The sequence below is a fragment of the Phalacrocorax aristotelis genome, chromosome 15, assembly GCF_949628215.1.
Source record: "Phalacrocorax aristotelis chromosome 15, bGulAri2.1, whole genome shotgun sequence".
Classification (NCBI taxonomy): domain Eukaryota; kingdom Metazoa; phylum Chordata; class Aves; order Suliformes; family Phalacrocoracidae; genus Phalacrocorax; species Phalacrocorax aristotelis.
Genome location: NC_134290.1, coordinates 9,222,251 through 9,238,498, shown reverse-complemented (window position 1 = coordinate 9,238,498; position 16,248 = coordinate 9,222,251). Strand labels below are relative to the sequence as shown.

Below are 16,248 nucleotides of genomic sequence, written 5' to 3'. Positions count from 1 at the left end.
TTTGTCTTTTCTAAACGCGCAATTTGCCTTTAGGAGGCTCGTTGTATTACCCTTCCTCCTAGAAGCAGAATCACAATAGAATAATAAAATCAATAATTTGTGTGTGGTCATATAACTTTTTTTAAACGTCTCTGCTTTATAGCATGTTCATTAAATGTTTATCTTAGGTAAACATGTGGAATGATATTGAGCTTCTTGCCAATGATGACACAGGGAGCGAGCGGCTCCCGGTAGGTTTGGGACGTGAATGTGGAACTGCATTGTATCAAGTGGATACGCTACTTCAAATCACATCTTCAGAAAAGGTACCATTTGACAAAGCTGTGTTTTTCTTTTCCTTAATAATTATCAGAGCTTCTTTGTCATATTTTTTAAAGTGTTTCAGTTATATATAATGACGTTTTTCTTCTTAGGTCTCTGTTAATCCGCAGTTGTATGCATGCAACTCAAAGGATGGCAGTATTATTGTTGTTGACAGATCTGTGGCACTTCTTGACAGTACTGGGCAGTCTCTGCAGATGCACGTTCAGTTTGGTAAGTTCATTCCTTTGGAATTCCACTGGAAGTTAAAACTGGCTTTTGAAAGATACATGTTAGGTTTTTGTAGGGAAATACAGCCAGTATCTTGTGTATGTAACTAGTCTGTAAAAGGAGGTATTATAATGAATATCTAAGGAATAAATAGTGATTGCTGATTCAGTATACAATTAACTAAGTATTTCTGTACAATTTAATTAGAATGTTCACTAACTTTTCACTGAAATGGGAGTAATGGATGCCAAACCCACTCCCTGTATACCCTTTCCTGTACTTTGTTTTAATCAAAATAAACACTATGTTGTCAAATTCATGGATTTCAAATATGAATGTCTATTAATAAAAACTAAATATTTGTCATTTTGGCATGGCACTTTTCAGATACTAATGTGGATGTAGTTGGTATGTGTCAAGAAAAACAGTTTCTTGTGGTTGGTGAGAGAAGTGGCAATTTCCATCTTATTCACATACCATCCAAACAAACCTTGCTAACCAAGGTACAGTAATTTTTCTATTCTAATTTTGCTGAAAAACTTTTGTTCTCAGAATTTCTTGAGTTTTTTTCTTTCTTGCAAATACCAAAATATAAACAATCTTATGATATGAACACATCATCTAGTTTGAACAAACAGATTAAAGGGACACTTTTGTTCCCAAAAGTAATGAATAAGCAATGAATACTGGCATGTATGAACAAGAACCAGTTCTTCATGAAAGACTAAAGTTCAAATTTGAACTGATGATCAGTATTTCCAATTTGAAAAAAATATAATAATCTAATAGTCTTTATGTTGATTCTATTTTAGATTTTGGTTGAAAAATCTTCAAGTGAAAAGACTTACTTAAATCTCTTCATTGAAAAAGATAATTCAGATGCAGGTAAGAATTTTATTTCCCCCCTCTTTGATTTTTGTGATTTTGTTCCCCTGTAATATTTCTCAGGGAAAGAGACTACAAAATAAATAATCAGATACAGCTTTACTTTGCATTGTACACATCAAATGCACTTTTCTTAATGCTTTCCTGTGAAAATATTTAGCTCGTTAATTATTTTATGAATGTCATAGAAAACAATAGCAAGTATTCAGAATTCAAGACCTTCAAGACCTTTTTCTTTTGAGACTGTCCTAAACATATGAAAATGCTCAGAAAGGAAGGATCCCTTCTCTCTTTCTTCTATCAGACTTCAGATTTTAGTAGTTCCTGTTCTTCTATAAGCTCCCACTCTTATTCTGTCACAATATAAAGTATTTAAATGTAGTTTTGTCATGAAAACAGAATTTGCAGTCTGATGTGCGCATACAAAAATCATAATTTCAAACAAAACTCTAAGACATACAAACTTATTCTACTCTTCATTGAAGGCGACAAAATTTTGTTTAAAAACAGTCTAATCTATTGGTCAGATATTTTTTTGTCAGTTATTTCACTGTCCTATTCATAAGTAGTCTCTTTACAGTTATTGAATATTTAAGCTTGAAGTATTTGTATTGCATTTTTTTTTAGGTGTTTATCATATGTTCATTCTCACAAGCAATGGATTCTTCTGCATTATGTGTCTCCCACTTGCTAAAACACAGGGAGGTAGGATGATCTACAAACCCAAAATGGGTTTCCATTTAAACAGGAAGAGCTGTATTAAAAAAGCTTTTCCATGCATCTTTCTAATGTGAATAAGATATGGAGTTGGGATTTTCTATTTAATCTTAGTTTGTTTCTAAAGGGAAAACAATATTCAACTAGTAATAAATTTTTTTGTGTGTATGTTCTTCCAATAATTCCTTTACTTTATGTTTATCAGATGCACTGCTTTAGAGAGAGTAGTGGATACTACAGAAGCAGGATTTTAAGCTGTAATCAGTCTTAACTGTACTGCAGAATATTGGGAATAATATACACTTTTAATGCTGTACAAATATAGCTATTAGTTAATTTTCTGTAACTCAGTACTGTGATAAGTAGAAATAAACCCTGTCAAAGATCCTGGCTAAAGTGTTTTTCAGCATAGTCAGGTTAGGATTAAGCTATCCTATGTGACGTTTAATGGCTTTTTTCAATTTTTAAAAAGTTTATTTAACTGATTTTATTTTTTTTTTAATGCAGCAATTGACAAGATGGATATGATTACAGCAAAGACAGTAAGAAATACCCACTAACTTGTAATGTGTAACAAAACTTTGCTTTGTACATTTTATTGACTATTTACCAGTTTATTATTACAACTCATAATTGAGATGAGCTCAGTCATGAGCCAAGAGGGCCAAGCGTGTCTTAGGTAAGTGTATCGAGCACTGCATTGCAGCCGGTCAAGGGAGGTGATTGTCCTGCTCTCCTCTGCGCTGGTGCAGCCTCACCTTGAGTAATGTGTGCAGTTTTGGGCACCACAGTACATTAAGGATATAAAGCTACTAGACAGTGTCCAGAGGAGGGCCACAAAGTTGGTGAAGGGTTTAGAGGAGAAACCACGTGAGGAGCAGCTGAAGTCACTTAGTTTATTCAGCCTGGAGCAGAGAAGGCTGAGGGCAGCCCTCATTGCGGTCTGCAGCTTCCTCACAAGGGGAGGAGGAGGGGCAGGGCTGGTCTCTTCTCTCTGGTGACCAAAGCCAGGACCCGAGGGGATGGCAGGGAGATGTGCCAGGGGAGGGTTAGGTTGGGTGTTAGGAAAAGGTTCTTCCCCCAGAGGGTGGTGGAGCCCTGGAACAGGCTCCCCAGGGAGGCATCACGGCACCAGCCTGGCGATATCCAAGAAGCACTTGGACAAGGCCCTCAGAGACACGGTATGAATTTTGGCATTGTCCTGTGTAGGGACAGGAATTGGACTTGATGATCCTTGTGGGTCCCTTCCAGCTCAGGACATTCTATGATTCTGTGTTTCTATGATTATTACTTTTTCTGTACAAGGAGAAGTGCACAGATAAACCTTGGTTTTATCTCCTAATTGTATAAACAACTTTTTTTTCTTCCCCTTTTGTTTGCTTTCCCTTCATCTTCCACTCCACAAGTTACAAGGACAGATAAAGACAGCTTTCATTTCCACAGAAGAGTATCATAGCCTTGGCTGTCAGAATTTTGTGATAAGTAACTCAGTGAACAAAATCCATTTGATAATTGGGGTAAGTACTAAGAATATGCTCATAACAATTTCTGTGTGATCAGTGATGATATTTTTTTCATCTGCAACAAAATTTTTCTCCAGCTGGTTGAAAAAGTGGATAATACATGTTTTGAACTAAGACTTTTTTTCTTTAATTTCTTTCACTGTAAATTTAAAGGTTATCAGTTGTGCAGTCTGTCCATAGTTTTTCTTGTAAGGAAATAACTGTTGTCACTTCAAAATTTGCTCTGTTATGATGGATGGGGAAAACCACTTTCACCTGGTTGCATGGCACTGTCGTTCCTAGCCTGTACCGGCTAGTCTATTTATAGTCTTGTCCTTGAGCTTGGAGACAAAGCCCAAGTTGGCAAGAGTCTTCCAATCAGGATCACATTCAGCAAGCCCTTGCCAAAGTAACCATCAAGGTCCCAATTGAACAAAGCCCTTAAGCATGGATTAAGTACAGGAACTGATAAAAAAATAAAAATACAGACATATTTTGAAATGTTAGTTTGGACTAGAAACAAGTTTGTTCTCTGAGTTCATTGACTGAAGCCTGTTGAAATCAATGCAATTTTTCTCAGTAGGTTCAGTGTATGTTTCATTCAGGTTTTATGTTTCATTGGAATGGAAAGTGGATGTTTTGAAGTATGGATGTTTTTAGAAGAGCCAAAAACATTTGGGGTTGCTGACTAGCAAAAATTACTGTAGTAAAGGCCAGTCTTTAAAGGAGAAAGGAAAAAAGGCTAAATTATAAGTAAATGAATAAATAAATAAAATTTTCTGAACATCAATATTCACCAGAAATAAAGTTTAAGTTTGTTTTGTAGCTTTCCAAGTTAAAGACCAGTTGTAGAAGCACACCTCTGAATGGCCAAATTTCTAATGTATAAACCCATTTTCCTTCACCTTTACTAACAGGGTAAGGGTGATTATGTACTCTCCACATGGGAGGCAGACACTACCAATAACCTGGTGTTTCTTCGAAGTTTTGCTGATTCAAGTCTGATCAAAGGTAAAGAGGAGGTTTTTCTTTTTATAGACAAGTGTAGAATTCATATTTAATTGCAGAAGACACTAAGACATTTTCAATTATTTCATTGTTTTTAGTAAACACACATATATCAAATGGAACACTTCTTGTAAAGGTACAGCCAAAATGTATGCCTCAAAATTGTTGAGGTAACTTAGATACATAAATCACAATTCTGTTTAAACTAAACTTTTCACAGTCCTAGGGGTTTCATGAGATTAAACATCTGTAGGCTTCCAATGCTTTGTTCTACATTTTAATATTTTTGCTTCAAATACATTTCTCAGGAAAAATAATACATTTGTGTGACTATGGATATTTTTTAGATGCAGCAAAACTTCAAGTTCTTGACAATCTGCTGTTTGTTTTAGATACAGAGGTATGTGTAAAGATTTGGTTTAGTCTTTGTTTTACAATGTTCTTGAGCCAGCTTATAAAAATATTTTTAAAGTAATAGCTTTAAAATATGTTTCTATAAAATAAAGATGCTTATATTTACAGAGGACCTTGATCTTACTGTTTTAGGTTGGTTTTTTTTTTCTCCTAGTCATGATTTAAGCCATGGGATGTGTTAATATTCTGCTTAAAAAAGAAAAAATGTCTTCTATGAAGAAAATGTGAAATCCATCTCTGATTTTTTTTTTTTTAATCTAGAATGTCTTAAGCATGTGGGATGTTTATTCCCTTACTCTAATTTGGGATTGGCCTTTAATAAGTATTGAAGAATTCCTTCTAAGTACAGAGTCAGATTCTTCCCCAGTTATATGGTAAGTAAAGTGTTACAGCAGCAATTCTGAAAAACGAAGAGTTGCCACTTGACTTTCTGTGGCAATTAATTTTTAGAAATCTTTTGAGATCTTTCTAGTCAGTAGGGCAAAGATAATTGGAATGTAGATATCCTTAGCTCTGTGTTGTAGAAAAGAAAACCTTGGTGCTTTCTGCTTTACGTTGGTTTATCTGTTGTTACTGCTAAGGAATATTTCATGTAACCTGTATCATTTAGGAAATGCTTGTCTAAAATAATGTGTAAAATGTGTCTTACAAGTCTGATGTTATAAAAAAGCTAGTTTGTCTTTTGGATAGATAAGTAGTAAGATCTTCATTCTGCAGATGGAGAAGGCAAAATCTAGAGGTGCGTTTATAGGTTAAAATACAAAAGGCATTAATGGCAATTAAGATTAGAAGACAAGACTGTTGGCTCTTTCCGTTGCTCTGTCCAAGTTTTTTTTAAAAAAAGAATCAGATCCATTTGAAAAGCTTAAAAATGTCAGAAGTTAAATATATGTCCTCTACATACTAAAACACTGTTATTTTTGGGAGCACTATACCGTTTTAAAATGTACCAGTTTCCATGGAAAACTAAATTTTCTAAAACTCATAAGCAAGACTGTTTCACAGTTTTAACATAAGATTTATAAGAGTACATTTTGCTTTCTTTTTTCTTGTTCTGTAGGCAAGGACTTGCCGATGTTAAACTGATAGTCATGACAACACCGGATAACAAACAGGTATAATCTCTTTATCTGTGTTCAGTTCCTCAATTGTTATGCAGTCACTTACAGAAGAAGAGGGGGGGAGGAAGAAAAGGAGATGGCTAAATATTTGCAGCAGACAGAATTCTCAGGAGCTCAAAGTCAAAACTGAAATGTGACCATCTATATATTAGGATATAGCAAGTGAGGGACTATTTCTTACCATAGTGACCAGGGCAAGCTGCCCTGCTGTTTGGGTTTTTATGGATTGTTTGGGGTTTGTTTTCTTTTTTAAATGGTAGGCAGATAGGGGAGAGCAGCAAAATTTACTATTGTCTTAGATACCCTCACAGACTCTTTAGAGCAGTGTCTGCTCCACGTACAGTCTGTGGAGTTAGCTGAAATAGAATGCCAGGAGGAGCATTATACAATTTTTTAAATGAAACCTGCCTAATTATATATGATAGGCCTATATATAGAGAGGCAACATCTAAAACGTCATTAAACTTTCTCAAACTGTAGAGATCTGCTTTTTTTATAAAAACTTACAAAAATAGTGTCTTCCATCTAGCTCCGTAAGAATCCAGAAATTATTCTGCAAACATCACTCTGTAACCAGTGTATGAGGAAAAAAAAAAATCTGACTTGTTTGTTTGTTTTTCACCATTTTTTTATAGATGAGAAGTCTAATGGTTTTTGCATTGCCTACTATGCAGCAGCTCTATTCTTTGGAAGTATCTATTGTTTCTTCGCTTGTTCAAAGTGGGATTGGCACAGTAGGTTGAGATTATTTTTGTTGTTTTTCTTGGAAGAAATATAGTTGTCTTAATAGGTATAGTTAGTAAAGAGGGTACTGTGATATTCTTTTTAGATTAGAACCAATTTGTGATAGAAACTGTGCAGGAACTGTACAAAGAAAGATCAGATTACGTCCCCAAAGGATGGAGAAAAAAGGTACAATATATAGCAAACTGAACAGTTTAATTCTAGGCCCAGGTCTACTGCGATGTTTAATACTACTGCCAGTTGTTCTTGCTGCTGTTATAGCTAAAAGCTGTATGAAGTTTTAAGTTCTCTTAGCATAGAAAAATGCTTGGGATTTATTTGGGATTTATTTAAGTTGAGATGAGAGAGCTACTTCTTTTACTGTTTAAGCTGCTTCCTTATAAAGACTTTAACAAAAGAAAGTCAAAAAGGACAGCGAGAACTTTACAAATTAGGAATGTTGTAAAGACTGGTGAAGTGGAGTGGGTATGTGACAGGATACCAAGTCAGAAGCCTAAGCAGTGGCTCTTCATTGGAATCGTGAAAGTGAATGTAGTAAGATCTGGATCTGATATGCAATAAAATGGAAAGCTGATTAAATTCCTTGCCTTGTATGAAGCACTTGGCAGAAAAGATTATATATGCAGCTACATAGTGGAGAAAATAATGGCTAAAATATCCCTTTTCTTTGATCTGAGATGATAAAGTCAAGGTGGGAAATGCCAAGGCATATATTGCCTTTGTGGAATGTAGCAGAGGTCAGATTCTAAGAGATGTGAAGATGCATACAGTGTGACCTGCTTATGGCTTGGACAAAATGAAAGAGTGTAATTTTGAGATGATTCACTCATGTGGAGGATTGTACTTATGGTAATTGAACTGGTACAGCAGGGTGGTTTCTGCCTGAAATGTCCAGTTAAGGCCCTCAGAAATTTTAGATAGTGGAAACTATACAGGAAATAACGTAATAAGCATTTTGAAAACCCAACTAAGTTATCTGAGAGAAAAGCAGTAGTTTGTTTCTAGGTTAAGAAACACTTAATGCCTTACAGCTGTGCTTTCTGACGGCTTTCCTTATGACTGATTGCCCTTACCACCTAATGATTTCTATTATTGCATGCTGCAGGATACAATATACTTCTTGGAGGGAATTCATGAAAAACATCAGATGTAAGACAATGTTTTGTTTCTTACTAGATCATCATTATACAAAAATGGCAGATTACTTCTACATATAGTTGTTTCACAGTTGAGAAACTCACATAGTTCCCTCTCATCCTCAGACCCTCTGAAGGCCCAGTTTCTATTGTTGTGATGAGAAGTTTAACTGAAGCCTTGCCGGAAAATAGGTACTGGTTTCTGTGAAACACTATTTTATTATTTTTTTTTTTCACCTGTGGTTTGGCACTTATATTGAAGTAGTACACTGTACTTATTTCACCCCTAGACTAAGTCGCTTACTTCATAAACACAAATTCAGTGAAGCAGAGAATTTTGCTATTCAGTTTGGGCTAGATGTTGAGGTAAGTTGTCCGTGCTTTATAAATACATTTGGAGATTAATTAATATATGCAACTTATAAATAAGGTTCTTGCCCTATAGTCCAACAGAAAGTACTAAAAGTATTACAAATATAGTGGAATGTTACCTTACAAAGCAACTCGCTATACTTGAAAGCCAATTCAAGATCAGATGACTACATGGTGAACTATGTTTTTATTTACAGTAACTAACAAACCTTGCAATGAAAAGTGGTGCACAAGAACATCTTCTGATCAAAGTAAGCACTGCTGGACCAGGAGAAGGGACAATGATCCCTCTAAGTAGCAGGAAACCGTGTTGCTAAAAAGAATTTTCACATGCATTTTAATAACACATAATTTGGCTTCATTAACTGATTCATTCAAATAATGCAATTTCAGTGTTCCCTCTGCTTTTTGTTTTGGTTTGGTTTTTTTAATAAAAAACAGGCTTAACCAGTGAGATAAAAAGATACCACAATTGATAAGAGACGAATTGGTAATCCATTTCTGTAATGAAAGCACCCAATGTACATGGACACACTTTCATTCACAATGTTTTTGAGATAAAGCGTAGAGTTTTCAGCTGAAGACTGTCTGCCTAAAACTTAATTGCATCAAACTGAAAACTGTTTTTTTTTAAACAGCTTGTATACAAAGTGAAAGCAAACACTATTTTAGAGAAACTAGCTTCAGCTTCTGTTGGGAGTTATGGTCATGAAGTCTGGCTGGATCTTGTGAATGAAGCCAAAGAAAATTTGCAAAAAATTCAGGTATGTTTTTATTTCTACCCTCTTTCTCTAATAAAGTAATTCAAATTATAAAGGAGCTTGGAATTCATTTCAGTTGTTTCCTTATGCAAACAGGATAGCCAATTTGTTGTGGATTACTGCATAAATGCTCCATGGCCGCTGTATGAAACCACTCAAGAAATGTTGAACTACGCTAAAGTCAGAGTAAGGGGTTTTATTTCTTTAAATTGCTTATACTCATCCATTCCTATTACCTGTTTCTGTACAACTGGGGAGGGGCAATCTTCAAACCAGTTGGAGTCTTTCAAAAAGTAAGTGCATTATAAATTGTATGTTGCCAAACATGAAGAAGCAGGAAGGCTTTTTCCAACCTTGTTCATGCTATTGCTTAAGGGCAAAAAAGAGCTTACAGTTTTATTTTCACATCAGAGCATCAGAGATCAGGTTTTAGTTTTGAGCAATAGTTTTTTAAGTACCTTTTAACTATTCATTTCAGGACTAAAGCTCAAAATACATCACTTTTTTGTCTTCATTATTTTAGTCTTTCCTGCCCTTTCAAACAGAATTGGAGATATGTATATTATCTGTTTGATCATGCATACGTGTAGAAATCCAGGGTCTAATATTGTAAAACAAAGACTCCTGTCTTTAGAGGGTACTAAGTTTTTGTTCATGTCTTTATTAAATTCATAGTACTGTCTGGCATGTTCTGCATGTACTGAGTTGTGAGCCAAACCATTTCATATATTTGTTTCAGATTTTGAAGGAAGACAATAGAACCACTGCTCCATCATCTGATGGGGCTCTGGTACCCGTAACTGAGGTGAGAACAAACTTCTTGGCTCTGCAGTAGCATATGATAAGTATGATGTGGAGTTTTAAAAACTGTGCTACAGTTGAAATTTTTAAAAGTCTGAAGAAGATTGTATTTTATAGTATGAAAGAGAACCACAGTAATGAGATGTTTCAGAAATAAACAATTATTTCAGTCATAGAAAGATTCATTTTCAGATGCTCTAGAAATTGAAGGAAGAAGCTTTCTTAAGTGCTTTTAGATATTTTTGTTTCTTATTTAGTCCTATTGTGTACTGGACAGGCCTCATCTGCCTTCAAGGAGAATCCGTGTAAAGTGTTTATGCAATTGAAACTTTGGATTAATGCTTTATTAAACAAAATTACATATGTCATTAACTGAAATTCTTGGAAAAAAAAAATCTTTATTTTCTTCCATTCTTCCTCTTTGTGATGGTTATTCTAACCATGTAATATCACTATTTTGTAAGCCAGATATTGACCTTAAATCTCTTGCCTGCATTTAGGTATTGAGAGCTCAGGCAAGGCTTACCACTTTTTATGGAGCTTTTGGACTAGAGAAATTCAGGTTTGTTTCTGTTTGTTTGTTAAGAGTTAAAGTAAATTTAATGGTTAAGTATATGACACTGAAATTAAGATATTTGTTTGTTTGTTTTGAGTTCATTAAACTTTAAACCTTTCCTTCTCTTCCTGAATTTTCCCATCCTCTACTGTGGAGAAGGGAGAATGCAGAGAAGTAGAGTCATCCTATATGTTGAAAACAACATATGTTATCTGTTGCATGTGCACTATCCTGTATAGATTTTTTTTTTTACTTATTTAACATATATAGGAGGGGGTGTGGTTTTTATGCACACACAATCTAACACTATTGTTGTCTCTTACAGCATATAGTACTAGCTAGAGAAGGTTTGAGGTTCTCCCCCTGCAAGTCCTTTAATATTGACATATATCAATTACAGTTTCTTTTCCTCCTCTCACTTCTAGTGGTATTGCTTGGACAGATTTCATGAATAATGAAGACATTTTCAAGAATATCCTTTTTCAGCTAGAAGAAGGAAATTTATCTTGTGCACAGTACCTCTGGCTTAGGCATCAGGTGAGATGGCATAGACCTCTCTTTGGTATTTATGGAGGATGTTGTGTCTCTTAAATTTTCCAGTCTTATTTAACAGAATCAGACAGATGCAGTTATGAAACAGCTCTTCAAAGAAGCAAAGTTCTATGGCAGAATCACATGTATTATCACAATAATTACCTGTTCACCTAGCTCCTTAGAATGCTGAACTTCTTATTGATTTAAGAATAAACTGATATTTCTGATGGCAGAATGCATACTTCTAGGTCTGAAGGACAAAAATTCCTTGATTTATTCTGTGGTGATTGTAATCCTCCATTCACTTTCTTGCAGGCATGGCTCTCAGAATTTTTAAGTGGACATTTGCTGGCTACCTTAAAATAATTTAAAAATAATCACATAGGCTCCTCACTCTGAATGACACATTCATAATAGTGGCTATGGGCTGTTATATGCTTTCAGGTCCATGTTGGTTGTTTTCTTAACAAGACAGAACTATAGAGCAAGACCTAAAGTAATAGGACATGATTCTGTCAGTGTAATTTGCAAAGGAATTGCTTCAATTAGGTCTTGTTTAAGAAGACCAAGCTCTAGTTTTTCTGAACAGGGCTTTTTTTTTTTTTTTTTAAATTCCTGTCTATGATTACTGAGATTTTCTCTTTGTATTTGTGAAATCTATTGTTTCCTCCTGTTAGTGAAACAGCTTTATGAAGTATCAGATAAGCATATACTCCATATATCTGTATTTGTTCTGTTTTAATATTTTAGGCAGATTTTGAAAGAGGTTTTGATAAGAAAATGCTGGAGAATTTGCTTAATGCCATCCATTTTGCTGTTCCTTTGAAAGAACTATGTTTGTGGCTTAAAAATGTTGTGATCCCTTTCATAAGAAGAGTTGTGCCAAAGGGACAGGTAAGACTGACTTAATAAATGCAAAATGTAATTTTCTCGGGCTAAGAAAATTTTATAGTGAGACCTACAGACATTTATTTTTTAATATTAGAACCTTGTTCCTCTGTCTTTAAAAATAATTCTTTACAGTTTATATTTTAAATTACTTCTTTTAATACAAATTTCTAATGGCAAGTTTTGCTGTGATCGATAACATACTTTTGTTGTTGTTGTTGTTAGAAAATGTTAGCAAAATGGCTGGAACAAGGTGCTCGAAACCTTGAACTAACTGATAAAGTAAGTCATACTGCAAAACCTTTGCTTGTCTTATATTTCTGTATGTATAATATAGCTTGCTAACAGCAATTATTTTGGACAGGCAAATTGGCCAGAAAATGGGCTCCAAATGGCAGAGGTTTTTTTTACAAGTAAAAATCAAGGTGAAATGGGACTGACAGCTTTTGGCCAGTGGATTCCTTTGGTAAGAAATGTAGCAAATGTAAGCATTTACTATTACGAGATTTCAGACCGTATACTCTGTGCTAGAGTTGGAAATGGATAATAATTAGGTCACTAATGATTTTGTGAAGATTGATTGAAGATTAATTCCATGAAAGGAAGGAACTAAGTTTCAATCTTCTTGGGTTTAAAGATGGGGGAAAAAAAGTGTCAGTGCAACATTAATACCCTTTAACAAATGTATTCATAGTCTAAATATGAATAATCCTTTTGAATATTCTGTAGTACACAAATAAGCCTGAATACTACAAAACACTTAAATTTCAGTAACGATACTCCTTATGAACTTAAACATCTCATCTGTCAAAATTTTTGGAAATTAATTGTAATGAACCATGTGTTACGGCCTGGAGAAAACAGGTATTAAAAATCAGCTAGCTGTAAGGTTATGAATACTGAATTTGTGCAAACACAAATTATGTATGTTATATATCCTAGGTATACTAGCATCTGTAAAAGTGGTAGTATGAAAGTGGAGAAAGATAAAGCTTAAAGCTAACGAGCTGTGTATTTTAAAAATTGGAAACATTGACATTCTGTGTTAGATCTGCTGTCCTGAACTTCTGAACCCAACATTTGAAGCCCATAATGGAAAGAAATAGATTGACTCTAAGTCCCACTTAAAACATGTACTTGATTTTCTTTGTTGTATGCTGTGTAAAGGTAACAGTTCAGCCTGTAATCATAAAATCTTCAAGACTGCAAGGCAACAAAAATTGTTTGTGAGGTTTCTTCCAACCCCAAAGAAAATGTCAGCTGTAGGTAGATTGTTCCTAGCCGTTTGTCTTACCTGTCCTTAAGACTTTCAGTGAATGAAATGCTCATCCCTCTTCCCTGTGCAGGCTGTACTAGTGCATCTTGCTGTCTTTATATTTAGAAAAAGTCTCTTCCTAATACCTTACCAGAATCTTCCTTGCTGTCTTGAGTCAACTACCTTTGTCTTAGACCAGAGACATGGAGGATAATGTGTTTTCTTCATGTTTATGAGAGCCCTTTAATGGTCTTGAAGATTGTAGCAAGTCTTCTAATGTTTCACTTCTAAACACTGTTTCAGAGATGTGGTGACTGTGAAGAGGTACATAGGTTAAAGAAGCTGGTAAATAATTTACAAGAACTGATAAACCTGTACAGAAAATACAACTGCAAGATGGCACTCTGTGATTTTGAGAAGGTAATTCTGCAGCTACTTCAAAAAGTGCTTTTAAGTGGATCATTCTGAGGAGAAAAATCTTGTAGCATGTGATTTAAAGTCAGACAAAAGAAGAATCCTGATGGATTGTTGGTTAAACTTGTGTTCATAAGGTGCTAAGACTATTTGATAAGTTGTGTTTGTTATAAATTTTGTTTCAACTGTGGGTGTAAATTTATGTGACAAGATACTATGAGAAGGTATGGCTTAAACTCCATGATTTGCAGTTCATTACAGATTGTGGAGCAAGCATTAGCAACAGAGAAATTAGAACTAAAACTGAACAATAAGGGGCTTTGTAAATGAAGGCTTTTATTTGAGCTAAAGAGGGATGCTAGTTCTTGAAATCATTCAATTGATTTCAATGGACACTGGACATTGAATTATTTATTAGAGATGTAAAAGGATCATGTACTAACATGTATGATGTTCTAACATGGTGTTGTCCTACTTGCTGCCCAGGAAAATGCAACTACTATTGTGTTTCGCATGTTTGATAAAATTTTGGCACCAGAGCTTGTCCCATCCATTTTGGAGAAGTTTATAAAACCCTACCTGTGTGAACATAATCTACAAAAGGATGAACTACTTCTACAGTATATAAAGGTATCCATATTTTGTACCTTTTGAAGAAAGCTATTTAAACACGAGAAAGCAGAAGACAAATCTGACGACCATTTTTATTTACACTTGAACTTTAGGACCAGCTTTCAGATTAATTTACTCCTGTCAATTAACTAATTTATAGTTACTATTTCAGCAATAAGGTATTAGCAGATGTAAGGGAAGATAGCCAAATCTGTCCATTAACGTCCAAAAAACTTTTAATTTTTTTAAATATAGTCCTATCTTTTATGAATTCAAATAGCCTAATAATCTTTATCAAAATATACAGGATTTGCTAGAACGTTGTCGTACACGGTCTACTTCAGTATTTGAAACTGCGTGGGAGGCAAAGGCAATAGCTGTCATTGGCTGCATCTCTGATACAGATGTAAGTATATGTTGTGGTTTAGCCCCAGTCAGCAACCAAGCACCACACAGCCACTCACTGCCAGTGGTATGGGGGAGAGAATCAGAAGAGTAAAAGTGAGAAGACTCGTGGGTTGAGATAAAGATAATTCAATAGGTAAAGTAAAAGCTGCGCACACAAGCAAAGCAAAACAAGGAATCCATTTACTCCTTCCCATGGGTAGGTGGATGCTCAGCCATCTCCAGAAATGCAGGGCTCCACCACATGTAACAATTACTTGGGAAGACAAACGCCATCACTCCAAACATCCCCCCTTTCCTTCTTCTTCCCCCAGCTCTACATGCTGAGCATGACACCATACAGTGTGGAATATCCTTTTGGCCTGCTGGGGTCAGCTGTCCCAGCTGTGTCCCCTCCCAGCTTCTTGCACACCTGGCAGAGCTTGGGAAGCTGAAAAAGTCCTTGTTTTAGTGTAAGCACTACTTTGCAACAACTAAAACATCTCCACATAATCAGAACTTTTTAGCACAAACCCAAAACATAGCCTCATACTAGCTACTATGAAGAAAATTAACTATCCCAGCCGAAAGCAGGACAGTATCTTTTACGGAATAGGCATCAAGTGGCTCTAACACATCAGTTCAGAATGAAACATAATTTTATATAAGCATATGAGTACATTGTTACATAAGTGCTATGAGGAGGAACAAATAGTATCCTGTCGATTTATTCTTAGTAATCTTCCCCTGTGTGGTGCCTTGTTTGAGAATTTAATTGGAGTTTTGATGTCATCACGTGGAAAACTCACCAACTTTAATATGTATGAAACTCAAGCTGTACAGTGTTGTAAATTACTATAAGCATTTTCTAATCTAACTTGACACATCATATTGTTATAATGAATGTCCTTTATGCAAGTGGAGATTGGGCCAGGAAGGAGAATGCTTGCTTAAATGAATCACGTGTGAACAATACTTCAAGAGATTACCTTGTAACTTATTTTGGAAAGTAAGCTTTTTATGTTCCTTTTATAGCTGAAATTTGATGCAGTTCTACAGATAATGCACGGTGCTATGGTACCCTGGAGTGCAGCAGTGGAGCAGCTGGTAAAACAGCATTTGGAAATGAATCATGTCAAGTAAGGCACCATCCATGGTTTATACCTTGGTTTTGTGTGTACTTTCAATTAGAATTCTGTTTGGAGGCGGGGAATACTGTGTATCTGATGTAATATGATGATTAAATCACACTGCTGTAGGTAGCCAGTAAATAGTCTAATTTGTCCACAGAGTGAAGTTACTGCAGGAAAGTTACCGACTAATGGAGATGAAGAAGCTTTTGCGAGCCTATGGGATAAGAGATACTAATCTTCTAAAGGACAAGCAGATGATAATGGTAAGTGATCAACATTACTCTTATTTCTGTTAAACAAAAATCCCTACACTTACTTGCATGTATTTTCACGGGGTATTATAAGCCAGACTTTTAAAAAAATCTTAGCAACTGGTAGTTCCCACTTGTTACCAATATCCATTTTTCTTGTCTTGTTGGGACACGTTTTTTGCCTAAAAGCCCACTCTTTTTTTCAAGAATTAGCGGATTAGCTTAGCCC

At 35.2% G+C, this 16,248-nt stretch overlaps 1 protein-coding gene across 3 annotated transcripts in view; it reads left to right on the top strand.

The window, feature by feature from the left end:
* The window catches only part of KNTC1 (kinetochore associated 1), a 42,223-nt gene that overhangs the window by 795 nt on the left and 25,180 nt on the right, over nucleotides 1-16,248 (top strand). For all 3 annotated transcript variants that reach the window (XM_075110685.1, XM_075110684.1, XM_075110686.1), the window contains exons 2-29: nucleotides 168-305; nucleotides 414-534; nucleotides 919-1,034; nucleotides 1,344-1,416; nucleotides 2,044-2,121; nucleotides 2,641-2,675; nucleotides 3,540-3,650; nucleotides 4,553-4,646; nucleotides 4,991-5,043; nucleotides 5,319-5,431; nucleotides 6,118-6,172; nucleotides 6,814-6,912; nucleotides 8,028-8,071; nucleotides 8,185-8,250; nucleotides 8,349-8,424; nucleotides 9,069-9,194; nucleotides 9,288-9,377; nucleotides 9,931-9,996; nucleotides 10,493-10,554; nucleotides 10,974-11,085; nucleotides 11,833-11,976; nucleotides 12,196-12,252; nucleotides 12,335-12,436; nucleotides 13,529-13,645; nucleotides 14,126-14,269; nucleotides 14,559-14,657; nucleotides 15,671-15,774; nucleotides 15,926-16,031. In XM_075110685.1, coding sequence (XP_074966786.1) covers nucleotides 168-305; nucleotides 414-534; nucleotides 919-1,034; nucleotides 1,344-1,416; nucleotides 2,044-2,121; nucleotides 2,641-2,675; nucleotides 3,540-3,650; nucleotides 4,553-4,646; nucleotides 4,991-5,043; nucleotides 5,319-5,431; nucleotides 6,118-6,172; nucleotides 6,814-6,912; nucleotides 8,028-8,071; nucleotides 8,185-8,250; nucleotides 8,349-8,424; nucleotides 9,069-9,194; nucleotides 9,288-9,377; nucleotides 9,931-9,996; nucleotides 10,493-10,554; nucleotides 10,974-11,085; nucleotides 11,833-11,976; nucleotides 12,196-12,252; nucleotides 12,335-12,436; nucleotides 13,529-13,645; nucleotides 14,126-14,269; nucleotides 14,559-14,657; nucleotides 15,671-15,774; nucleotides 15,926-16,031 — 2,601 coding nt within the window. The remainder of the gene's footprint in view (nucleotides 1-167; nucleotides 306-413; nucleotides 535-918; nucleotides 1,035-1,343; nucleotides 1,417-2,043; nucleotides 2,122-2,640; nucleotides 2,676-3,539; nucleotides 3,651-4,552; nucleotides 4,647-4,990; nucleotides 5,044-5,318; nucleotides 5,432-6,117; nucleotides 6,173-6,813; nucleotides 6,913-8,027; nucleotides 8,072-8,184; nucleotides 8,251-8,348; nucleotides 8,425-9,068; nucleotides 9,195-9,287; nucleotides 9,378-9,930; nucleotides 9,997-10,492; nucleotides 10,555-10,973; nucleotides 11,086-11,832; nucleotides 11,977-12,195; nucleotides 12,253-12,334; nucleotides 12,437-13,528; nucleotides 13,646-14,125; nucleotides 14,270-14,558; nucleotides 14,658-15,670; nucleotides 15,775-15,925; nucleotides 16,032-16,248) is intronic.